At 41.3% G+C, this 26,811-nt stretch overlaps 1 protein-coding gene across 3 annotated transcripts in view; it reads right to left on the bottom strand.

The window, feature by feature from the left end:
• Positions 1-26,811, bottom strand: part of ccnjl (cyclin J-like) — a 441,915-nt gene that overhangs the window by 365,725 nt on the left and 49,379 nt on the right. Inside the window, exons 3-6 of one of the 3 annotated variants that reach the window (XM_052013721.1) lie at positions 26,077-26,376; positions 24,493-24,652; positions 21,814-22,132; positions 18,045-18,546 (exon numbers count right to left, since the gene is read on the bottom strand). In XM_052013721.1, the coding sequence (XP_051869681.1) occupies positions 18,430-18,546; positions 21,814-22,132; positions 24,493-24,652; positions 26,077-26,376 (896 nt within the window). In that variant the 3' untranslated portion in view covers positions 18,045-18,429. Of the gene's footprint in view, positions 1-18,031; positions 22,133-24,492; positions 24,653-26,076; positions 26,377-26,811 lie in introns of those variants that run through there. The other 2 variants (XM_052013719.1, XM_052013720.1) reach the window with 2 other exon arrangements.

Genomic DNA, 26,811 nt, shown 5'->3' with positions numbered 1-26,811 from the left:
GAATATCAAAAAAAATGTGATCTAGGCAGATTGTATTTATTAGACAGCTGTTCAAAAGATAAAAAAAGTTATCAATGAATAAATCATGAAAACATGCTATTCCCTTCATTTTCCATAAAGAAAAAGCTGAGTCAATTCTGGATGGTTGAAAGAAAAAAATAGATTGAATAGGATTTGATAAATTAAATTTATTCAATCCAAAAAATTTACGGAATTGAAACCATATCCGTATTGTACGTTTAACTATTGGATTAGTCATTTGTTTACTCAATTTAGTAAGTGCAAAAGGGAATGAAGCTCCTAAAATAGAAACTAATGAAAATCCTTGCACTGATTCACACTCAAGGTATACCCAACAAGGACATTGAATTGCATCTAAATCTTGTGCCCAGAAAATTAAGTGCCCAATAGTAAAATCTAAAGTTAGGCAAAGCCATACCACCATCCTTTTTTAATCTTTGTAAATATTTCTTTCACATTAAAACTAAGCAAATTAATAACTTGATCCATTATAATATTATTTGAATGTAGGTAAAGAAAGAATGATGAGCAAACCATTGAAAAAAACTGGTAAAAAGTACTACAATAGAATTACAAATAAAGTAACTAGGCAGCAGATTTGGCTGACAGCCCAAAACAACTTCCCAAGAAACCCCCCCCCACCCCCCTCCCAACACCCAAAGAAAAGAAACCAGTTTAGAAGCAGCTGGCAGCTACCTACAGACAGCATAACCCCAAATTATCTCTGCTAATTAACTTCAAGGTTAATAAAGTTCCAACCCAGACATAGCAATGAGATAAACAATGAAACCAGAATTAAACAATGTAAAAACGAGTGTTCTTAGTTCAATGCAATTTAAAATGTTGCTTTTTTCTTATTTCAAACTATATTACAAAAAAAAAGATTAAAAAAAAGAACAAAACAGAAAAGAATCAAAAAGAAACATAATCATCCCAAAAATTAATAAGTGGTTACTAGAAAAAAAAACCCGAAAGAAAAAAATAGAAAACAGAAAGTGGTCATAACGAGAAATATGAAATCATTCAGTAGGAGTTTCCAGAAAACTCTGAGCTTCTTCCAAGGATCGAAACCATTTTTGCGAGCCGTTTTTAAGTATGATCCTGAGTCTTGCTGGGAATCGAAGTGATGGCTTGTACCCTTTCTGATACAGATCCGACATAACCTTTTTGAATTTAACCCGTTCCTTCATAACCTCTGGTGAGTAATCTTGAACGATTCTAATTTGATAGTCTTGGAAATTTAGCATCCCTCGATGACGTGCCTCCCGAATTAGAAGCTCCTTAGTTTTAAAATCATGGAGAGAGATGATAATTGATCTGGGTTTAACTTGCATAGGAGGTTTGAAAAAAGGTATTCTGTGTGCTCGATCAATCTTAGGCAAAGATTCTAGAATACCAGGGAATAATTGAGCCAAAAACTTTGCAAAAAATTCCATCGGTTGATTACCTTCAGTCTTCTCTGGTAATCCTAGAATACGAAGATTGGATCTTCTGCTCCTGTTTTCTAAGTCAATAATCTTCAGCTTTAATTTTTCATTGTCTTTGGCTTGTTTTTCATAAAGGCTCTGTAAATCATCGATTTTCCCATCCAAAACCGAAAGAGAGGCTTCGTTCACGTCAATTCGTCCTTCATGATCTTCCAATCTTCTTTGAAAAGGATCAAGTTTTGCATTAATTTGTTGAAGCTGCTCGAAAATAGCTTCTAAAGTTACAGGAGGAACATCTTCCTTAGTGGTTTTCATGGCCTTAGCACCCCTTGTATTCATAGTAAAATAAAATCACGTTTAAATTTACTACCAAGGGTGAAAAGGAAGAATTCCAAGTCGGGTTGAAAAGGTTAGATACAGTGAGAGCAGCAGCAAATGGCTGTTACTCCATCAACGGCCAGCAGAGACTCTGCGTAAATATTTCTTACCTAACCTTGGGTTTTTATTGTGCCATATATATGAAAGAATTTTGGAATCAATAGTGTCGAAAAAGAATTTTGAGATAAAAGTTGGAATTGCCTGAAATAGATACAAAAATTTTGGTAAAATATTCATCTTAACTGCATTAATTGGGCCAATCAATGATAGAGAAAATGGGGACAATTTAGTAAATAATTGTTTAACGTAATCAATTAAAGGTAAAAAGTTAATTTTAAATAAGTCCTCGTGTTTCTTGGTAATTTTAAGACCGAGGTACATAATCAGTCACTAATCTAAATGGTAATTGCCTATAAATTGGGGCTTGCATGTTTAATGGGAAAAGTTTACTCTTATTAAGATTTAATCTATAACCAGAGAAAACACTAAACTGAGCAAGTAGTGATAATTCTGCAAGGATAGATTTCTCCAGGTTAGGGATATAAAGTAACAGGTCATTTGCATAAAGAGATATCTTGTGAGTCCCCTTTCCACGAGTGATACCAAATATGTTAGAAGAATCCCAAATGGCAATTGCCAAAGGTTCCAAAGCAATATCAAATAATGAAGAACTTATAGGGCAACCTTGTCTAGTGCCTCGAAAAAGCCTGAACAAGGGTGATCTCTGATTATTAGTAAGTATTGAAGCCATAGGTGTGTGGTAAATCAATTTGATTGTGGATATGAAATTTAAGCTAAAATTAAATTTCTCAAGCGTGTTAAAGAAATATTCCCATTCGACTATCGAATGCCTTCTTGGCATCTAGCGAGATAACACATTCTGGAATTACAGATGAACGGGTATATAATATTCATTAACCTCCTAATATTAAAATGGAAATAATGATTCTTAATGAATCCTGTCTAGTCATCAGAAATAATTTGTGGAAGTAGCTTTTCCAGTCTAGAAGCCAATATTTTGGAAAAAATTTTAGAATCCACATTCAATAAAGAAATAGGTCTATAAGATGCACATTCAGTGGGATCTTTATCCTTTTTAAGAAATAAAGAAATAGTTGCTTCATAAAAGGTTTGTGGTAATTTACCCACTGATGGGGCGTCTTTAAAAATTTTACCTAGCCAGGGAGAGAGAAGGTCAGAAAAAGATTTTAAAAATTCAACTGTATACCCATTGGGACCAGGTGTTTTCCCTGAATTCAGTGAAGAAGTTGCTTTCTTTATTTCTTCCTGCGAAATGGGTGCATCTAATATTAAACATTCATTAAGTGATAATTTCGGAGTCTTCAAATTCCTTAAAAAATTCTCAGGAGATTCTGATTGATATAAAGAAATATAAAATTCTTGAAAAGATTTGTTAATTTGATCATAGTCTACCGTGTAATTACCATCTCGTTTACGAACTTTAATAATCTGATGTTTATTTGAAACAGCTTTCAGTTAGTTGGCCAACAATTTACCAGATTTATCACCATGTATATAAAACTGACTTCTGGTTTTAAGTAATTGAAAATCAATTGGAGATGTTAATAAACTGTTGTAATTGATGTTCTGTTCTCTTTTTATAGAGCTCCAAATTAGGAGCATCAGAGTATTTTTTATTGATTTCTTTAATCTTATCAGCCAATATACGTAGTTCATTATTAGTTTGTTTTTTCAGTCCTGCACAGTATAAAATAATTTGACTGTGGATATAAGCTTTAAAGGTATCCCATAATATCCCATTGGAAATTTCTTCAGTAAAATTAGTTGAGAAGAAAAAGGAAATCTGTTCTTTAATAAAATGGACAAAGTCTAAATCTTGCAATAGAGAAGGATTTAGTCACCATTGTCTGGCACCAGAGGGTACCTCCACTAATTTAGTTGATAGTTTTAATGGCGCATGATCAGAAATGTCAATTGCATCATACTTACAGTCAATAACAAGTGGAACTAATCGTGCATCAATAAAAAAGTAATCAATCCTAGAGTAATTGTGATAAACATGAGAAAAGAATGAAAACTCTATCATGTGGGTGTAGAAATTTCCAAACTTCTAAAATTCCGGAATCAACTAAAAAGGAATTATTAAAGACAGCAGATTTGTTAGGAAGTGCAAGATTCAACACAGATCTATCCATCGAGGGGTTTAAACAACAATTGAAATCTCCACCCATAATCAACGTATATTCGTTTAAATTAGGAAAAGATGCAAATGAATGTTTAAAAAACTCAGGATAATCCACATTAGGTGCATAAACATTAACCATAACAACTTTTTTGTTATGAAGTAAGCTAGTAATTAATAAAAATCTACCATTCGGGTCTGAAATTGTCTCATGATGAACAAATGAAATAGAGGAGTCTATAAAAATAGAGACTCCTTTCATCTTTGCTTGTGAATTAAAATGAAACTATCGACCCCTCCAAAATCTAAAAAAGCACTGATTATCCTCTCTCCTAATAGGAGTCTCCTGCGCAAAAATAATCTGAGCGTTCAGTCTATGAAAAACTTTAAAGATCTTCTTACACTTAATTGGATTATTCAAGCCATTTGTATTCCATGTAACAAAATTAATCATCTTATCCATTTTAATAGACTAAAAAAAATATGGTATGTAAAGGGTTAACCTTATTGCATGGGAGATTCATTAACAGGAAAAGGAAAAAAAGTTCAAAGAGGATCTGGATATGACAACAATTCAGACATATTAGTAGTTTATCAGTCCAGAAGAAAAAAAACAACTAACCTAAAAACAGCCCCACCTCTCAAAGTCTGAAAACTGGCCAATAGGCAGCCAGAATGCTACCCACTATTACTTGCCACCAAAAGAGTCGGGGTTAAATCTCCAAGTTGAAAAGAATGCAAGGCACCATCAATAGTCTAAACATGAAGGTAGAAATACCCAAAATAATTCTTCAAAATGTAAACAGACTTGCTAAGAAAGTTCAAAGTCACAAATATAAAGGGTCGACATTTAAGAAATAGTTTTCTTTTAATTTCAAAGAGAAAAAAAAGTCAGTTAAATTCTTAATTATTACCCAAACAGAACGTTAAAAATATTAAAGTAAAATAATAAAGAGAAAGAAATATTAAATTTAAACATGGTAAGTATCCATGTTCCAGAACCAAGCACAAAAATATTAACAAAGTGCAGGAAAGTATCTCTAGGCTTAAAAAGTGATTAAACCTGTAAGTTAATCATTGCTTAGTAGACCAATTAAGTATAAAATCAAAGAAAAGCACATTTCTTGACCATCTGGAGTCAAAATGTTAACCCTGGAGGAAATCTTTGGCTTCTTTAACAGAATTAAACCATCGATGTGATTTGTCAGGAAGTAAAATTCTCAGACGGGCTGGGAACAGTAATGCAGGTCGATAATTCACTTGATAAAGCTGCAACATAATTGGTTTGTAAAGCAGTCTCTCTTTCATAACTTCTGGGGTGTAATCTTCAACCAGATGAAACTTCCAATCTTTATATCGGATCATTCCTCGACGACGAGCAATTCGAATCAAATGTTCTTTAGTACATCATAGTGAAATCTCAATATTACTGGCCGTAGTTTTTGGTCTTAACGCTCGATGGGCACGATCAAGTATAGGGCGTATAGAAAACACTTCAAGACCAAACACATTCATCAGAAGCTTAGAAAAGAATTCAATGCGATTAGCAGATTCAGTGTTCTTGGAGAGGCCGATGATCCTCACATTATTTCTCTGACTGCGGCTTTCTAAATTAAATAATCCTCTGTCTTTGCTGTTCCAGTCTTTGTTTGGTCACAGTTAAATCTTTTTCCAGTAAGTTCAGCCTGCGATCTCTCTCTTTGCCAGCTTGATCCAGTTCTGCAATGAATTGCTGTTGTTTAGCACTCTCCTGTATGAGTGTGTTTTGTCTGTCTTCAATCTCTTTTAACAGCGTTTCCAAAGTGGCAAATCTCTGGTCAAGCTTTTTATCCAGTTTAGTGATAGCTTCCAAAGTGAGTTGAGGGTCTCCATTACCCTTGCTATCAGCTCCAGACTTAGCTCTGGTATTCATTCCGACACTTAAAAGTCAAAATCAATCTTGTAAAAGTATTATAAAAGTCTTATTAAAGGATGGTGCATGAGGAATTAAAAGGTGAGTGGAGCAGAGCCAAGATACGACCTACTCCATGTAGCGTCACCAAAAGACTCCACAAGGAGAGTCTTATTACAATTATACAGGGGGTTGGTGAGACCACACCTGGAGTATTGCGCACAGTTTTGGTCTCCTGGCCCATGAAAGGGCACACTTGCCTTGGAAGGACTGATTCCTGGGATGACTGACATTTACAAGCTCTGCAAAAGTCCCAGACCCAAAACGTTAACCATTTCCTCTTTCCACAGATGTCACTAAGGGTAAAGAATTGTTGTTGCATAGAAAGATAGAAAGGGTTGAAATTGGGACAAAGTCAGTTATGGTTAGATTTGAGACCTATGAAGTGTGAAGGTCTTGAAAACCCTTTAGCAGAGCTCAATAAACAGAGGTCATAGATTTACGGTTGATTGGTAAAAGGATCAGAGACAAGCTGGGAATTTTTCCTGCAAAGGATACTGGGGGTCTGGAACAATGTTGGAAACAAACTCTCATTATACTTAAAAAAAATGATTTGGATATTCTTGAAGTAACCTACAAGTGATATCAACAGTTAGTTAGATCTTTGAGGCTGGCATGGTTCTAATGGTTTGCAAGGTCTCCTAAGCTGTAAATTTCTCTGTTCTATGAGAAAGGCTACACTCGTGTTTTACTGCAAGCCTTCACTGATCACAGGCTTGATCCTTTGTTACTTGCTCCTTTATTTTCCTCCTCCTTAGGCAGTCCCCAAGGATTGAGCTTGACTTGCTTCCACTCCAGTTTTTTGGTTTCTGAGCTGGCTGATGAGGCCAATGTGGGAACTGCAGACACTTCCACAGATGGGGCAGGAGATGCCTGACTGGGCAGGTGGGTGAGTAGGTTGTGAGGTAGTGCTCTCCTTCCACTTACACCAGGCTTGTGTCCTCCTGACGTATTGCCTTGAGGTTCCCAGTATTCTCTCAAAATGCTGGAACATAGGAGATTAAGGTGTGACCTGATGGAAGTACAGAAGATCATGAGGTGCACAGACAGGGTGAAAGTGCATAGTCTTTTTCCCCAGGAGTTGGGGGGGGGGGAATGGGTGCTAAAAACAAGAGGGCATAGGTTTAGATCAGAGGCGACAGCTTTAAAAGGGACATCAGGGCAGTTTCTTCACGCAAAGGGTGGTGTATATTTGTAATGAGCTGCCAGTAATAGTGGTTGAGGCAGGCACATTAGCAACATTTAAAAGCCTAGGTAAGTACATGGATAGGAGGGGTTTAAGAGGGCAATGGGCCAAATGCAGGTAGATGGGGCTAGCTCGCTGGGCAACAGTCAGCATGAGTGAGTTGGGCCAAAGGGCCTGTTTCCCTGCTGTACGACTCTATACTCCTTTTCCACTATGTGGTCATGGTTCAAAGGTTCTCAAGAGTCAGTAACTAATTTGTCAAGGAGACTTGAAAATGTAAATGCTTTTCTCAAATTTTCAGCATCTACAGTGTAGCGGCCTGTACTCATGGAACTCGAACCGCCGTCGGCAGCCACGGGCGGACACGCAGGAGCGCGTCGTAGACTAACCGCAGGGCGTGCCTTACGGCAGGAACCTTACATCACGTCCGCCGGAGAGGCTCTTGGGTACTTCTGCGCGCATGCGCATTTTGCTTGTCTCAGTAAAATGTGCTCTGGTTCAGCCTCCACGTCTGAGTTTTCCTTCCAGCAAAGCGCCGCATTCGGCTACATTTGGTGACCCCGACGCTTCCAGACGGCATCTGGAACCCGCGACATGAATTCCAATGACTCGCACAACGCAGTCTCACTCAAGCTCCCGACTTTCTGGGCCGCTCAGCCCCACGTTTGGTTCGAGCAGGCTGAGGCCCAGTTCAGTATCAGAGGCATTACAGCTGACGCCACGCGGTACTACTACGTGGTCAGCACGCTCTACCAGGACACAGCAGGCCGGATCATCAACTTCCTGCACCATCCAACAACGGAGGACAGGTACGCTAAGATCAAGGCGCTCCTCATCCACACTTTCGGACTCTCCCGCCGCGAACGAGCAGCGCAGCTTCTGCACATGGACGGCCTGGGCGACCGCAAGCCATCTGAGCTGATGGACAACATGCTGGCGCTCATGGATGGCCATAAGCCCTGCCTTTTATTCGAGCAGTTGTTCCTCAAGCAACTGCCAGAGGACATTCGCCTCCTCCTCGCAGGTGAAGATTTCAGTGACCCGCGCAGACTTGCGGCCAGGGCGGACATTTTGTGGCAGAGTAAGTAGTAGGGAGCAGCTTCCATATGCCTAACCACGACCGCACAGCCTAAGCCCAAGACCCCACAACCGAAGCCACTAAGACCCACGGGGGACAAGGATGAGGGTTCGGATCAATGGTGCTTTTACCAGAGATGGGGGTCAAATGCGCGCCACTGCCGTCCACCATGTGCTTTTCCGGGAAACGCCAGGGCCGGCTATCGCTAGTGGCTTCAACGGCTGGCCATCGCGATAGCCTCCTGTTCCTTTGGGACTGACACTCCGGGCGAAGTTTCCTGGTGGATACCGGGGACGAAATCAGCATCCTTCCCCCCCTCGAACATGGACACCTATAACGTGGCCCCAGGCCCCAACCTCACCGCTGCGAACGGCACCACCATCCGGATGTACGGCTCGCATGCCATCCCGCTGCGTTTCGAGCCCAGCTGTTTTACCTGGACCTTCATGGTAGCAGCGGTGCCATGGCCGTTACTAGGGGCAGATTTCCTACTGGCCAACCGTCTTCTGGTTGATGTGAAAGGCAGGCGATTGGTCCACGCCGAGACGTTCCAGACCTTCCAGCTCGGAGAAACCTAGTTCCCAGCCCTCCACCTAGACTCCATCACACTCTCGGGTGACGAGTTCACCAGGGTGCTGGCGGATTTCCCCTCTGTCATCACCCCACAGTTCTCCACTACTGGTCCCAAGCACGGCGTGCAGCACCACATCCCCACACAAGGACCACCGCTGCACGCCCGTGCCCGTAGGCTCCCACCCGACAAGCTCCACCTCGCCAAGGAGGAGTTCCGGAAGATGGAGGAGATGGGGAGTATCCGCCGTTCGGACAGCCCTTGGGCATCTCTGCTGCACATGGCGCCCAGGTCCTCAGGAGGTTGGAGGCCATGCGGGGACTACAGGAGACTCAATGACGCCACAGCCGCCGACCAATACCCGGTGCCCTACATCCAGGATTTCACGGTGAACCTCCATGGGGCGACCATCTTTTCAAAAATCGATCCGGGTGTACCATCAGATCCCCATGCACCCCGACGATATGCCCAAGACAGCCCTCATCACCCCCTTCGGGTTGTTCGAATTCCTAAGGATGCCTTTTGGCCTCAAGAACACCGCCCAGACTTTCCAGAGGCCTATGGACTCGGTGGGGCAAGCCCTGGATTTCGTCTTCATCTACCTAGACGATATCCTGGTGGCAAGTCACGCAAAGAGCACGTGGCACATTTGCACCAACTCTACCAGCGCCTGAGCGACCACGGACTGGCAATCGACCCAGCAAAGTACCAGTTCGGGCTGATGGAGATAGACTTCTTGGGCCACACGGAGCCGCCCTTCTACCGGACAAGGTCCAGGCCATCCGCCAGTTTCCCAAACCCAGCACAGTCAAGGGCCTGCAAGAGTTTGTGGGGATGGTAAATTTCTACCATCAGTTCATGCCGGCGGCGGTGCGCATCATCAGACCATTGTTCAGTCTGATGGCTGGCAAGGCCAGAGGTGGTATGGGACACAGAGTCCATGGAGGCTTTTCAGCGGGCCAAAGAGGCATTGGTGAAGGCGGCCCTCCTAGTTCACCCGAGAGTCAATGAACCCACGGAGCTCACAGTCGACGCTTCCGACATGGTGGTCGGCGGAGTCCTGGAACAGCTCGTCAAGGGCCAGTGGCGACCGCTCGCCTTTTTCAGCCAACACCTGCGACCACCGGAGGTTAAGTACAGTGCTTTCAACAGGGAGTTGCTAGTGCTCTACCTAGCCATCCGGCACTTCCAGTATTTCCTCGAAGGAAGGGATTTCACCGTGTATACAGACCACAAGCCCTTCGCCCTTGCAAAGGTATCGGACCCATGGTCGGTTTGGCAGCAGAGGCACCTCTCTATTTCAGAGTTCACTACAGATGTCTGCCACATTGCAGGGAAGAACAACGTGGTCGCTGACACGCTGTCCCGCCCCCACATCCACTCAGTGACCACCTCAGCCCCAGGGATCAACTACATGGCGCTGGCGCAGGCGCAACAGGCGGACACCGAGATGCCAGCCTACCACACCGCCGTTTTGGGACTCCAGTTGGAGGACGTCCCCGTCGGCCTGACAGCGGTTTGGCTCCTGTGCGACACGTCTACTGGCAGACCTTGGCCTGTGGTACCAGCAGCATGGAGGCGATGGGTGTTCGACACGCTACATGGCCTGGCCCACCCGTCTATCCGGGTGTGTATCGAATTGGTAGAGGACAAATTTGTTTGGCACAGTTTGCGCAAGCAGGTCGGACACTGGGCCAGGTCCTGTGTACACTGCCAGACCGCCAAAGTGCAGCGGCATGTGAAGGCCCCCCTCCAGCAGTTCCAGCCGATGCTTGGGAGGTTTCAGCACATCCATGTGGACATCGTTGGCCCCCTGCCGATCTCCTGGGGCACCAGGTATATCTTTATCATGGTCGACAGGTTCACCAGATGGCCAGAGGCTCTGCCTCTAGCGGACACGTCCACCGAATCCTGCGCCAGGACGCTCATCGCAAACTGGATCGCCAGGTTCGGACTCCCAGTGGACATCACCTCTGACAGAGGGGCACAGTTCACATCAGGTTTGTGGACAGCACTGGCACAGCTCCTGCGCACCCGGTTACACCATACCACGGCGTACCACCCACAGTCCAACGGTTTGGTCGAGCGGTTCCACAGGCACCTCAAGTCAGCCCTGATTGCACACCTCAGAGGGCCTGACTGGACAGATGAGCTCCCCTGGGTTTTACTAGGCATCTGCACGGCCCCCAAGGAGGACCTGGGCACCTCCTCGGCAGAGTTGGTCTACGGCACTCCCCTGACGGTCCTGGGCGAGTTCGTGCCAGAGGACCAAGGTCCAGCAGGGACGCTGGCGCAAGTGCTGACGAGGCTGCGGGACAAGGTGGGGACCCTGGCACTGGTTCCGACCTCCAGACACAGCACTACACCGTCCTTTATCCCTAAGGACCTCCGGGACTGTGAGTACGTTTTCATTCGCGGGGGCATGCACAAGTCACCTCTACAGAGGCCGTATGGAGGACCCTTCAAGGTGATCTGGAGCAACGGATCTAAGTGTGTCATGGAGGTGGGTGGCCGCGAGGAGACTTGCACAGTGGACCGCCTCAAACCGGCGCATTTGGACATTGAGCAGCCAGTGAAGGTACCCTCACCACACCAGCGGGGCAGGCCACCCAAGAGGGACACACAGACTGGGAGTCCCATGCCCCCGTTGGATGTTTCTGGGGGAGGGTGGTGTAGTGGCCCATACTCACAGAACTCGAACCGCCATTGGCAGCTGCGCAGGAGTGCATCGTAGACTAACTGCGGGGCAGGCCTTCCGGCAAGAACCTTACGTCACATCCGCCAGAGAGGCTCTCGGGTACTTCTGTGCACGCGCGCTTTGCTTGTCTCAGTAAAGTGTGCTCCAGTTCAGCCTCCACGTCTCTGAGTTTTCCTTTCAGCAACATGCCACGTTCAACTACAACAGTATAATTAAAATGCTATTCTCAAATGACTATCACAATTTTTAAACACACTTCAGCTAAAAATAATCATCTAATATCCCTTTACTTGATTACTAACTCTCTCCATTAAGTGTTCTCTGTGACTCCCCAGTTTGCTCATCTCTTCCCCTCCTTGGGCATTTTCACAAGATCACAAGATCACAAGATAAGGGAGCAGAAGCAGGCCATTCGGCCCATCGAGTCTGCTCCAAGGAAAAGGGAAAAAGAAATGGGGTGGGAAAAAAAGAGAGAGAAAAAAAAACTATTCTAATCCCATTTGCCAGCCTTATCCCCATATCCCTTGATACCCTGACTATTTAGATATCTGTCTATCTCCTCCTTGAACACCCCCACTGATCTGGCCTCCACTGCTGTGCGTGGCAAGGAGTTCCACAATTTCACCACCCTCTGGGTAAAGAAACTTCTCCTCATCTCTGTCTTGAAACTGTACCCTCTAATTCTAAGATTGTGCCCTCTGGTCCTGGACACGCCCACCAAGGGAAACAGCCTAGCCACATCTACTCTATCCTTACCTGTCAACATTTTAAATGTCGCTACGAGGTCCCCTCTCATCCTTCTGTACTCCAGCGAGTACAGTCCAAGAGCCGACAAACGCTCATCGTACTTAAGCCCTTTCATTCCTGGAATCATTCTCGTAAATCTCCTCTGAACCCTCTCCAACGTCAGCACATCCTTCCTAAGATGCGGGGCCCAAAACTGCGCACAGTATTCCAAATGAGGCCTCACTAGCGCCCCGTAGAGCCTCATCAACACTTCCTTACTTTTATACACTATACCTCTCGAGATGAATGCCAACATAGCATTCGCTTTCTTAACCACCGATCCAACCTGGTGGTTAACTTTAAGGTATCTTGTATAAGTACCCCCAAGTCCCTTTGTACTACCGCACTATCAATCTTCTCTCCTTCTAGATAATAATCTACCCGCTTATTTCTACTTCCAAAGTGTACAACTGCACATTTCTCAACATTGAATCTCATCTGCCATTTTCTTGCCCATTCTCCTAAACTGTCTAGGTCCCTCTGCATTCTTTCTATTTCCTCTATGCTCCCTACTCCTCCACTTATCTTGGTGTCATCCGCAAACTTAGCCACACAACCATTTATTCCATCATCCAAATCATTGATGTACAAGGTAAAAAGGAGAGGCCCCAACACCGACCCTTGCGGCACACCACTAGTAACCGGTAACCAACCAGAACGAGATCCTTTTATTTCCACCCTTTGCTTCCTGCCAACCAGCCAATTCTCCACCCATTTTGCTACCCTGCCCATAATTCCATGACCTCTCATCTTATTAATCAGTCTCTTGTGAGGCACCTTATCAAAGGCCTTTTGAAAGTCTAAATACACAACATCTACCGCCTCTCCCTTATCCACCCTACCTGTGATTTCTTCAAAAAACTCCAATAGGTTGGTCAGACAGGACCTCCCCTTCACAAAACCATGTTGACTAGGTCCTATCTTGCCTTGCGCCTCTAGGTATTCGGTAACCTCCTCCTTGAGGATAGACTCCAATAATTTTCCCACCACTGACGTCAGACTAATAGGTCTGTAATTGCCTTTGTGCTGCCTCCCACCTTTCTTATATAACGGAACTACATTCGCTACCCTCCAGTCCTCCGGAACCATGCCAGAATCTATCGATTCCTGAAAAATAATCGCCAACGCCTCCGCTATCTCCACAGCCACCTCCTTCAGAACCCGGGGATGCACCTCATCCGGTCCGGGAGACTTATCAGCCTTAAGCCCCTTTAGTTTTCCAAGCACCTTCTCCCTATTAATCTCAATTGAACTCAGCTCCAATTCGTGAGACTCCTGACTAATGGGCACATTGCTTATGTCCTCCACGGTGAAGACCGATGCAAAATATTCATTCAATTCCCTTGCCATCTCACTATCATCCATTATAATACCTCCTGCACCGTTATCAATTGGTCCTATGTCAACCCGTGTCTCTCTTTTATTCCTTATGTATTTAAAAAAACTCTTAGAATCCTTCCGAATGTTGTCCGCCAGCTTCCTTTCGTAACTCATCTTTGCTTTCCTAATGACCTTCTTAGTTTCTCTCTGCAGATTTTTAAAATCGTTCCAATCTTCTGTTTTCCCACTAATTTTTGCTACTTTGTACGCCGCCCCTTTTGCTTTTATTTTATCCTTCACCTCCCTCGTTATCCACATCTGTGCCTTTTTTCCATTCAAAACCTTCTTTTTTCTTGGAATATATCTGTCCTGCATTGTCCTTATTTCCTGTAGAAATTTCTTCCATTTTTCCTCTGCCGTCCCTCCAGCTAACTTACTCCTCCAATCAATTTGGGCCAACTCATCTCTCATACCTTTGTAATTTCCCTTATTCCACTGAAATATCGATACACCAGTTATCAGCTTCTCCTTCTCAAACTTGAAACTAAACTCAATCATATTGTGATCACTTGTTCCCAGTGGTTCCTTTACCTTTAGTTCCCTAATCACCTCGGGTTCACTACACAGCACCCAATCCAAAACAGCCGATCCCCTGGTGGGCTCCTCAATAAGTTGCTCCAGAAAAACATCCCTTAGACATTCCACAAACTCACTCTCCTGAGTACTACCGCCTTGCTGCATTTCCCAGTCCACCTTCATGTTAAAATCCCCCATAATTATCTTCACATTGTCACTCTGACATGCTTTTTCTATCTCAATCTGCAACTTATGGTCCACTTCCTGACTGCTGTTCGGGGGCCTATATATGACTGCTATTATTGTTCTTTTACCCTTGCTATTTCTCAGCTCCACCCATAAGGATTCCACCTCCTCTGACCCAATGTCCTTCCTTTCTATTGATTTTATATCGCTACTAACCATCATGGCCACACCTCCCCCTCTGCCTACCCTCCTATCCTTCCTATATACTGTATACCCCTTGACATTCAGTTCCCAATCACATCCATCATGAAGCCACGACTCAGTGATTGCAACGATGTCATATTTTCATATGACATATGTCATATTTTCCCCTGCTACTGTAGGTTGTGTAATACCTGTCCCTACACTTCCTCCCTCAGCTCCATCCACGGACCTAAACAGCCCTTCCAGATGAAGCACAGATTCTCATGCAGCCCCTCCAACCTCGTCTATTGCATTCGGTGCTCTCGAAATGGCCTCCTCTACATCTGTGAGACCTTGCGCAGACTAGACAACTGCTTCACCAAGCACCTGCACCCTGACTATAATGGCCATCCGGAGCTCTTGGCTACAATTAAATTCCCCTTCCCACTCCCACACTGACCTGTCTGTTCTTGGTCTCATCCAGGGTAAAGCCAAACGCAAGCTTGAAGAACAGCACTTCATATTGGGTCTGTAACTCAAGGCACGAACACTGAATTCTCCAGTTTCAGGTAATCCCTCTGTCCTTTCTCTCTCCTTCTGATCTACCCAGATCCTCCCACACACACCTTTTATTTCCAAAACTACCCATCCAGCCCCCATCACCCAATTTAATTCCCCCTGCCTATCACCCACACACTCCTCCCATCTGTCCACCATCCCTCCTTTGTTTGGTTCTAGCTTTCACTTTCCTTATCAGATTCCCATAATCTGCAGCACTTATTTCTCCACTTCCCACCCAACCTCTGTCACTATCTCCACCCTTCCCTCCCCCACCTGACTCCATCTGCCAGTCAAGCCCTCCTTACCCAGATTCACCTATTACTTGCCAGTCTTGCCCCACCCCAGCTCTTTATACTGGCCAATTCCTCTCTACTCTTTCAAGTCCAGATGAAGGATCTCAACCCAAAATGTCAGCTGTCCACTTCTCTCCACAGATGCTGCCTGATCCACTGAGTTCCTCCAGCAGCTCATTTTTCACTCCTGATTCCAGGATTTGCGGTCTCGAGTCTCCGGTATCTATATTTGTTGCTTTCTCTCAGCAACGCAATCATTTGAAAAGCTATTGATTGGAAACTTTTCATTGGGACTGAATCTGATTGTGCTGAATTTTTCCATAATTGTCTGTTTTCATTTTATGTTGAGAGGCTCAGAATGGTAAGTGTCAGGACAGCAAGCACATGATTGATATTGCACAGAAAGTTAAAATGATCATCCATAATCCCATCAAAATATCCTTAATTAAATATACTGACAGATCAGTTTAGTCTCAGTCCTCAAGTCATTAACTTAATGAGGTGACATTTCGAATACATTAGCCTAAAGTATAAACTGCTAAATTCTGATTTTAATTGTATGGCTGGAAAGTTCTCCGGCACAGCCAAATAGCTTCCATTTGAATTTTTATAACACCCAATTGCTAGCATCTGAAGTTGAAATTATAAGCATCATATTCATATTGGAAAACAATGAAATTCTGAATTAGACTTTTTTCTAAACCAGAATTCACAGGCAATGAAATAAATGTATTATGTTAATTTCTATCCTGATTATTGAGATGATTAGGAAATATGTGCATCAAACAACACCCCTAGAAAATATTATAAACATTTATTTTGGTGTAGTTAATGCAAGATGTCTAACCCACATTTATCTTTGCACTTAAGTTCTCAAGTGTGTCAATAAAATTGCATTTTCATTAATATCTTATTTTCTTTTTCATAGCATTTTGGGAAGCAGGTTCCACAAATAACTTTAACTACTTACTCCCAAGTTCTGCCAATATTTTGGCCATTTATCTGTTGCATTCTTGTCTCACTATGCTGGTTCAGTTTGTACTTGGTACAAGAAGCAGAAGTAATTTAGTTAATCAGCAGAGACTTGCAGGAAGTAATTTTGTGTCAAGCACTATAGAAATTAGAGAATAAAAGAATTAAAGACATTCCATCTCATTCACATTACACAATGATTCAATACAAGGATATTGTAACATTACCAGCTGTGGTTTCTATTATTGTCCAACAAGAGCTAATGTGAAGCAGGAAGGAAGCACTGTTGCAGGTTTTCAAATAGTTACACAAGTGAAGGAACAAATGGAACACCAGAATAGTATACAGTGGCATAAAGTTCACTTACTGAAGGATAGCAGATTAGAATGAAACAATTGCCAATTAAACAATTTCATAAATAACTTGTGACCGTACTTTGACAAGTAGACACTGTGGAATGCAGCACTGTACTATTTTATATTAATATATGCAGTGGACTCAGCAAAGCCAACACATAAGCATTGTGTCTGGTTCTGCCAGCCTGCACTCATATTTGAACATTGGGCAAATGTTGAGACGAGACATTGTCTGAACCGTTCTACATTTCCACAAAGGATTATCCTTGTAAACCCATTTCAACTCATTGGTTCTCATTGCTGATGCCTATTCAGAAATAATTTAAGAGCACTCATTTATATTGTGACAGATCAAAGTCAGATAGATACTTTCTAAGGTCAATGAGGAAGTATTTGAGCTTTAGGTCTGCTAGTCAGGAATGTTAGGTGGTGTCTGGTTAAGGCAAGGACAGCCAGATGGGATAATGAGACAGGCTAGTAGGAAGAGAAAAATGTTGAAGTGACAGAATTGGGTTGTTGTGCACTCTGGCTATCAGTTTGCTGATACACCTTGCATTTGATCTCAGCTAGTACATATTTAATAGCAGGGGTAGCCAAACAAGAGGAGTGGATGGCAAACGCAAGCCTCATGATTTTGTTGGGCTGCATGTCAACCAGTTTCGTGTGGTAACCAGGCCCATGCTGGGGTGCAGTATTCCATCAATGGAAAATAGAGGCAAAACAAACCAGATGGTCCAAGTGAAAGAGACAGAGAACTATGTTTCAGTTTCTACTTTGTGCTCAATTAAATCACACAGCAAAGGGCTCTATAATTAGCCTCAATGATCCTTGACTTTAGGAGAGTGAAAATAATAAGTCAGAATTCCTAGTTATATCTAGTGATCTCTGATAAACTGTGCACAGATACGACCTTGGCAAGAACAAGATTAGATGCAGTTGCACTGATTCCACATGTACTATTGCTAGCAGCCATTTAGCATGCTCACAGAGGTACAGAAGGGTACATCACTCTTCAAAGAATTGCATCTCTGAACAAACTATCATTTTTTGACAAGGATAGACTGATTAAACTGAGACTATTGACAATATCCTTTTTTCCCCATTTATATTGTAATACGAGTTCTTCCACCCTTCCAACAAAAAGCCTAGATCAGTCCACACACACTAAATTTAAGCCTATTTCAACTTTATAGTGGAATGTAATAGATCAACAAAGGAAACCAATAATGCCAAAGCACCAAAGCTGAATCTATCCAGGAAACTGAATATACAGTAAAGTGACCACAGAGACATGGATTTGAGATTAAATAATGAGAACAGGAATAAATAGACTGGCATTTATTTTCAGCAAAGTACACAGGATTTCACATCAGTCATGTCTTTAAACTTCAGTTAGCCAGATCTAAGATTTATTTAAATACTAGCAAATATTAGTGTATCACTCAGCAGGTAACTGACTCTTGCATTATGGTTCTTGAAAATACATGGATATTTGGCAAACATCACCAAATTAAAGACATCCCTTTAAAACAGTAAGGAATAAAATGAGCTTTGTATAACAGAATGGAACTACAACATTTTTGGTCACTAGTTATTTCACTTGGTTTCTTATAGTTTAACAGTATCGTAGGATTTTCAAAGCTTTGCAATTCCTTCATGAATCCACTAGAATGCATTTTACATTATACCATCTTGTCTAATACAATGTGTATTACCCTACTTCTATTCAGTAAACAAGTTACTGGTTGTAGTGTCTATTGAATAGGATGTGTGTATAACACCACATACATAATACATCCCCATTCGAGTGCCTGGTCGTCTCAATGTCTCAAACAAAGTCTGCATTTGAAAGAAGACAGTATCACATTAAGTCAACCAATCTAGTAAATCTTATGTGGAAGACTTCCAACCTCCTAATTGGCATGCCATACAATATGGCTTTATTCACACTCCCCGTCATACAATATTTTATACAGTTAAATTGATTTACATCTCAACATAAGATGCTAATTCCAATTAGCAAAAGGTTGTAAGCCTAAAATAGGCATTTATTATACCTTTGATAGTATGCTGCACAATTTATATTTATTAAGTGTTAAAAAAAATGTCAATACTTAAATGCAGAAGGCACTTTAAACACCATTACATGTGAAAACTGCTGGGTGAGTCATCCCTCAATGTATGTGTTTTATGATGAGATTGTTTAGTTTAGTTTAAAAATAATATTTTAGCTATAAAAGAACACCACACAAACCAAGAACTTTGGGCAGATTGAGGTCAGAAATTGATCAGAGGTTTTAAAAAAAAGGTTCTGCATGGGAGTTCATCCCGGTGTTATATTTAACAAGCTCTTTAAAAAAATAAATAATTTATCAAAAGTTGAATTTCTGGACATACTAAAACTATCTCTATACTAAAAAAGTACAAGCTGCTTACTCAGCACACATTTGATGGCAAGTGCAGTGATGTCATGACAGCACGCTGAATGAATTCCAGCTGTCTCTAATTGTGCTGTCAGCTAAGGAATGGAACAGAAATCAGAGCTTGCCCTCTGGCTGCTCCAACACATGTAACAGCTCCGTGCTGATGGCAAATCAATCAACAGCTGCTCACTTTTGATGATTGATCCAAAATAATTGTGTGTGATAACCTGTCATGGGTAAATGTAAAGTTGTTTCATCATTTGTAACAGTAGCATTTGTATTCCATGCTGGAGTGACTTTCTTGGAGTGGGACTTACTAGCATTGAAGCATTTCCAGAAACTACTGTGGTTCTAAATTAAACTTCATGCCACTAAATTATTTGGTATGTGTTTGCTTGTATTCCATTCCACACAATCCCCAGCAAAACATACATGGAAGCGACCAGTTCACTGGACTAGGCCATGATGTACACGAAGGGGAAAAAACAATGACTTAGATATTTAACCAAAACTAGAAGATCATTGCACTATTCACGTGTTGAAGGAACCTAAAATTTTCACTGCATTAAAAAACAAATGAAGATTTTAAACAAGTCTCCCTACTTTTGCGTGGTGACGAAGAAAACGACAGATATTCAGCAACAAATTCAGAATCATGGCTAGGGTTTCCATCAAACAAATTAGGAAAAGATTTAGTTTTAAAACTCCCTTCCCCTTCCTTTCTTGGAGATGTAAACCCTCTGCTATTTTGGTCATTCTTCATGGGTGAATGTGGACTGTTAGTGAGAAATTCAGTCACAGAGACCATCACTGCCCAGCCTCATTCTGACCACATATGCACAATCCTGCAGTGAACTTCAGGATAAGTAACTGAAATGGGAGTTTGGACTAATTTCTACCTCATTAACTTAGGGTCCTGAAGCTTTTTTTCAAGACCAACCTCAACCGTTGGAGGGTTGGGGTGAAATTGTGCAGGACAGAGCCAAGTAATAGCTTGCTTCTTCAATCAGATAGTAATACTGACTTATATAGGAGTACTTAAAAAATTAACAAAGAATACTACACTGCCAGACTTTTATATATATACTACTGTTCTCCTTACGAGAATTAAATAAGAGGGCACCGAAAATGAAAACTGCTGCATAGTTACTAAAACAAAAAATATTTATGAAGGTAATGGCTAGTTGTTAGATCTGAGTTCTAATTTACATATCATTAATGCAAGATTTAGAACTTTACTGCTTAAATGAATTTCATTTGTTAGTTTACAATAAAGTCTATTTAAGACAATCAAGCAAAGTTCTCAAAAATAGGCATTTTAAAAATAGCAGTTAAAGCCTCTGGATTCTTTTACATCAACATAAAAAATACAAAATGTAAATTGTGAAGGTATGCTATACTCTAGCACCATCATTGTCATCTTCAATACAATGGAACTTGAATGCAAACCAGTTACCCTGAGGTAATTGTCATGCATTTATGCTTGTGAACAAGACCGCAAAGAGGTATTTAATAATTTTTTCCCTTCTGTAGGATCTTGAGATCTGAATTATTGAGTTCACCCTTGCATTTGTACATGCAGCTTTTCCTAGTTTGGTCATGTCAGCTCCCTGGATGCACCTTCAACAAACCAGCAGACTTCTCTTGATCCCTTTACTAAACAGACGGTGACGAATTGAAAAAAAGTGTTTAATGTTTTATTAATCTATCCCCTAAATAGCTCCACTTTTAAACTTCCAATTTTCAGTAGGCTATCCTTGCTGAAGAGCAGCAATATATCTCAGTGAAAGCAGCTCTCAGATCATCCACATCCACCCACATTTCCCTGCAAATTCACAAATGTGAGAGTAAATCATTGTCTGGTATGGTTATGATTGTTACTGTGATTAGTAGTATTCTTAATACAAGAGGTGGATATCTACATCACTGCTTTGCCTGTTATGCAAATGAAACAAGGTACAGTGCTGTAAACAGTATAAAGTGTAGGTACAGCTAAGATATAAACCATATTGCACTTGGAAATGTCTCAATACTCCCTGGGTTATACACCAGAACATCACAGGCAGCCAGTGATAAATTAAAACAAGTGGGGGCAATAGCATTGTCTTCAAGTAAAAAAAAAGCATGCCCCCTAAATAGCTTTCATGTAAACAATATAAAAATGTCACAGTAATAACAGCCCTTTATGTGAGTTAAGGCAGCAGCTTAAAAATGCTCTTTACAAAAAAAAAGATCTTTACTTCAAATCTATCAAAATATTTTATATGGCTTCCTGACATCCCATTGGACTACTTTGTCTCAAAAATGTTCATTCAGAATACCAAATTGGGGCATTCTTTGAGTCTAAAATAATGAGCATACTTCCATCACAGGGAATTTAAACAAGCTACACTGTTAATGCACTCTTTTGCATATCCAAAATAAAAAGTTCAATCCATGTAACAAATTGCATCTCTTCTGAGAGATGGCATCCAAGGCCAAGAAGTAGATGGCACTTAACAGTTCGGAAGGATGTTGAAAAATAACTTGTGGGCAATTACTGTCATCTGTCAAAGCAGCCAGTTGTGTATGTGTGATGTCCACTTAAAAAATTACTACCATAAGCCACAGTGATGCAGTGTCTGGGCTCTGTGGTTATAGCAACCTGCATAGCAATGGGTCCCTGAACAGGCAATGCTCTTACTGTGGGCTGTAAACTGGCCTGCAAACTTGGGTACGACTGTAGAGTATAGTTGCTGCCAGCACTTCCTGAGACAATGGTGGCCCGGCGGCCCTGCACATGGCTTCTATGGGCCTGTATTGAAGCCTGAGGTTGCAAAGGTGAATGGAACTGTACCAGCTGGGATGAGGAGTTCTGGGTGAGATGTTGGTATGGAGCCTGCTGGAACAGGAGCTGTGGTGAGGATTGGTGTTGATGCTGCTGTTGTACTGCTGTTTGCTGCTGTAGAGCTGACTGTTGTCCTTTGGTTTTGTTGGCTTCTTTGACATCATTATCATGGGCACTAAACAACAGAAAACATTTCAAATCAGTACTTTCCAATATAATTTCCACGTTTACTATCTGCCAGCATGACAAATACAGTATGTCAAGTTTCACTTAGACAACTTTTCTCTTATTAAATTAGTTTCTAACATCTTGTTGATTGGATTTCTTGATAAATGATTGTCAGTTTATGATAATGAGTGCACTGAATTCTGACATAAAGTTATTGGATTGATACAAGGCCTCTTCCAACCTCTCAAGTCATTCAAGAAGAAAGTACCATTTAAATAGTAATGGAAGGTTAAAAGAAAACAAAGCTGCAGTGACAACCAAATAAAGGGAAGAAATTCCAAGGTAGCAGTTTTCAGTTCTCTTTGATTAGGTTTCTATTAAAGGGTGTCAATTTCAATGTGTGCAACAAAAATTTAGCGTTTTAACATTTAATCTTTCAATTACTTACAAACCTAAAATTACACTAATGAGGGAGACCAATATTTTATATGAGCCCACATAACCAAGTGAACACAGGATGTTCAGCTGGACTATCAGTCTACAACAGGACTTTTTATGGCAGCAGCAATTCAGAGACCCCAAGATTTCTTGATGCATTCAATTACTTCCATCTTCAGTCATGTGTAATCAGACTTTATCAAAAAGAACTGGGTGGATGCTAAAAGCTTCCTAATTTAAGGGTTAAACCCATATAGAGGACTTTTTGGGAACAGAGAAAGGGAATTAGGTTCAATAAATTACTCTAATTCAGGAAATGACCAACTTCTATCCACCAAATTCTGAAGGACAGAGAGTGAAGAGGATGGGAGAGGAGGATAGGAAAGGGAAGGAAAAGGTGAAGGTAAAAAGATTAAGAAATGAAGATAGGGGAAGAATGGAGCAGATTAAGGGGATAGCAGGAAGCTGGCAAGAGGATGAGTGGATTGCAGGGGGGCGGGGGGGGGGGGGGGGTGTCAAGAAGGATCAAGGCAAAGAACAGACCAAGCAAGGAGAAAGAAAGGTAAAAGGTAAAAGGAAAAAAGAATCCTTCCACTTGCATTTAATTTTGGTCCACTAATTTTATTTTGGGTCCTTCTGCCCTGTGCATTTACTGCAACTTGGAAGTTATTTCAAACAACCCAAACACATCTCACAGAAGAAAAATTTTCAAATCTAGATGTTAATACTTTCAATTTATTGTTCTGAACCAGATAAAATGCTAATATCCCACCCAAATATCACAGTACTGTATCTGTTATACTGGATTTCTCAGTGACATTAGTGCATCTAATAATACTAACTAGAAACATATGGAGAGTTCCTCCAAGTGGGTAAAAATGCTACAGTAAATTGCTAATGTTTTTCAAACACAACAAAAACATCACCAGAAACTTCTTGGATTAGTGCTGCCAACAACAATGACCAATTTAATTAAAACCTATATGATCAGATACCCTCTCAACATGGGAAGGCAGTTAACACTTAGCAGGAGCAATACCTGCTAAGATGCTGAATTGGGGCAACAGTTATTAACAACATTCCTCACATTTTTGGATAGGAGAGGATCCTGATGTTCCTTAAGGAAATGGATCAACAGGCACAAGGTCCAAAATAACATAATTCACATGTACTCTGGTAAAAGTGGCTTGATGGGCAGTATTGTTTTCTTGTTCTTATTACTTTAATAATGTAATGTTAGAAAAACACATTATGTAGTTATGTTATCAGTTATGCAAGATCATATTTAGTCTGCTTATCCTTTTTTAAACTTTATTCTACTGAAATGTAGAACAGGACAATTAAAACAGCTGATGCTGGAAATTTGAAATAAAAACACAAAATGTTCTGAAAAAGGGTCTTCGACCTGAAATGTTAACTTAGTTTCTCTTCCCACAGATGCAGCCTGATCTGCTGAATATTTCCAGCATTTTCTGCTTTTGTTGAAAAAGATTGGTTCTGGTTTACACGGCAGGCATTGTAACTAAAGCCTCAACTTTATTCAAGCACTCTCCCTATAGACACAGCCATAGATCACAAAGACACACAATATATTGCCTGGTGAAGATGAACTTATCCTACCAACTCCCAAAAAAAAGTACTGCACGTTAAATCAAAAAATTTAATATTCACTTTTAGATTTAGCACATTCTCAGAGATGTTCTTACACCTTTTAAATTGTTAAAACTGCAAGCTGAGATTCAGTATAGTTTATTCTACTACAAGAGTTCAAGTAATATTAGAAAAAGGATAAAGAAGAATTTTCTAGCACTGCTTAAACTCAATTCAAAGAGGACACAAGAATCGTATAAATACACACTTGGGATAAAACATAATATAACTCTTATACAACTTTTTCTTTTCAAGAGGAATAAAGTGGCTGCATCTTACATCAGCATGAGCTCAACACATGGAGTCAAGTGCTCCCACGTATATCCAGTCAGCAGGTGAAGATGAGAGGTCAGGGATGGACTGATGTGTAAACAAATGCGGGATGCTGTTATGCAGGCCGCAGCTACCAGTGATGGACGAAAACTCAGAAAGTTGTGATCTACAACAAGAGTAGCACACAATGTCAATCATCAGAAAGAACTAATCACAATTCCATAATTCATAATTCCAGTTCATCCTCTGAACCCAAGAATATTTTGGATGTAAATACTGACGTCAAAGTATTTTTGCATTAGAGCACAGAAACAAGCCCTTCGGCCCAATGACTCCGTGCTCACTATTGAGCAGCCAGTTACACCTATCTCATTTTATTCTTGCTGCACTCCCATCAATTTCCCCTCGATTCTACCACTCACCTACACCTACGTCAAGTAAGTACTTTAGTACATTTTCTTTGCTGTCCAATTATTCATTCTCAGTTATCCAATCTGCAATCTAATCTCCTCTGCTGTCATCCAGTTAGTTTTCCACCGACCTATATTACCTCCCAATTTTTCAGCATTTGGGAAATGTTCATGCATATATTTAATGATTAATGTGACCTCACCCATCCTCCTGATCCCCAAGCTCTAGCACTCCCATCAAACTCTTGAATACAAGGTGAAGGAGCACTCACTATCTTATTTCTACCAATACCAAAAATTCTTATTCCTATTATTCAAAAAGGGAAAGGCAAACAAATGAATAAATTTACACTTGCATAGTTGCTCTTTGCATCTTGGATATACCCCCACAGTGCTTTACAGTCCAACTAATTATTGAATATAGCATCTAATATTGTAGTATTTAAAAAAAGAAATGAAGTCGTTTTCCGGTGGTGCTAGTTTAGAAGGGAACAGCTCTGGATGCCCAGCTGGGATGAGCACAGGCCATAAGCTGGATGGTTCAGGTGACATATGGCATTTATGATAATGCAATATTGTTTCAATGCTTTATTAGATCAAAGCACTCTTTTTCCTGCATTGCTCCTGCAATAAAAAGGAAAACCCTATCAGTTGGAGGATCATTTATCTTAAAATCTTAACTACACTTCGCTGTATGGACCTTCAGATTGATTTTTGATCTTCAGCAAAATTAGCTGAACTTAGCAAACATGGGAGTTGTGATACTACATTTAGCTCCTATTCCAGATTGAATATCCTCTAAGGTGCATGTGTGGAGATAATGAGCAAGGCTTAAATTGTGATGCTTTTCCTCCTCCTCTCCAAGCCCGATGGAAGATGGAAATCTGAAGAACATACTATTTGGGTCACACGTGATGAAAAGACTACTTGGATGTGGTATCAAAGGTCACCCAATTCCTGCGAAACCTTATCCTACTATAAGTCAATGCCTTAGGAGAGCAAGGAAGACTGCAAGGAAAAACCCTCTGTCAACTAGATAATACATGGGGGATAATGCAAGTTCTGTCTGCGCTCCAGATTTAGGAGAAACACATTTATAACTGGAGGCAAGTACCAAATGGCATTCCACCATTAGTACAATGAGAGATCATTACACTTGCAGTTTACCTCTTGAACATACCTTGAAGAGACACTTCTAAAAAATAATGAGCGTATTTTTCCATGAAGGCTTTGGTTTTGGCAACAGAGGTAAGCGGCCAACCGTTGTGGAGGTCACTCTCGTGGACCGAGCCTGAGAGGTAGTAGTCGATGAAGTGTGCAGCTGTGGGCATGCAGAGGTTCCAGTTGAAAGTCTCAAGCAACAAAAGCTCCATCTGGAGCAGATCTCGTTTGTTCAGCACCAGATGCAGGCTGCTCATGAAGCCCAAGCTGTTGAGCTGCTCCAACTTTGGCACCCGATCTTCTTTCTCTTCAAATTTGCCTTGAGACAGAAGCATTGAGAGTCAGATTTCCACTTTCCAACAGCTGTTATTACATAAGTCTCAAACAGAATAGAAATTCAGAGTTAAAAGCCATCTTATTTCAAAGGCAGCAATCACTTTAGTCATTTAATGAATTTACTGCAGAGTCCACTGACTTCAAGAGATTAGGGTACTGTGTCTGAGCTAAAAAAAAGTAGCTGTTTTCAGCCAAATAGTGTACTCTGATTCTTGACTTGGGATTTTTAAAAAAGTAAAATAATTTGTGTATTTACAAAAAGGAAAATGATAGACTAAAACAAAGCTTTTCATTTTGAAAATGCAAACACAGAGCAGCATGCATTATACTCATGCTTCACCATTTGTGAAGGCCAAGCACTGGGAGGGAAATGCATACTGAAACCTGGATTCAAAGTGTTTGCTCTGAATTGAACAAA

Source organism: Pristis pectinata, chromosome 4 (assembly GCF_009764475.1).
Source record: "Pristis pectinata isolate sPriPec2 chromosome 4, sPriPec2.1.pri, whole genome shotgun sequence".
In the NCBI taxonomy this organism is placed as follows: Eukaryota; Metazoa; Chordata; class Chondrichthyes; order Rhinopristiformes; family Pristidae; genus Pristis; species Pristis pectinata.
This window is presented reverse-complemented; position numbering and strand designations above follow the sequence as displayed.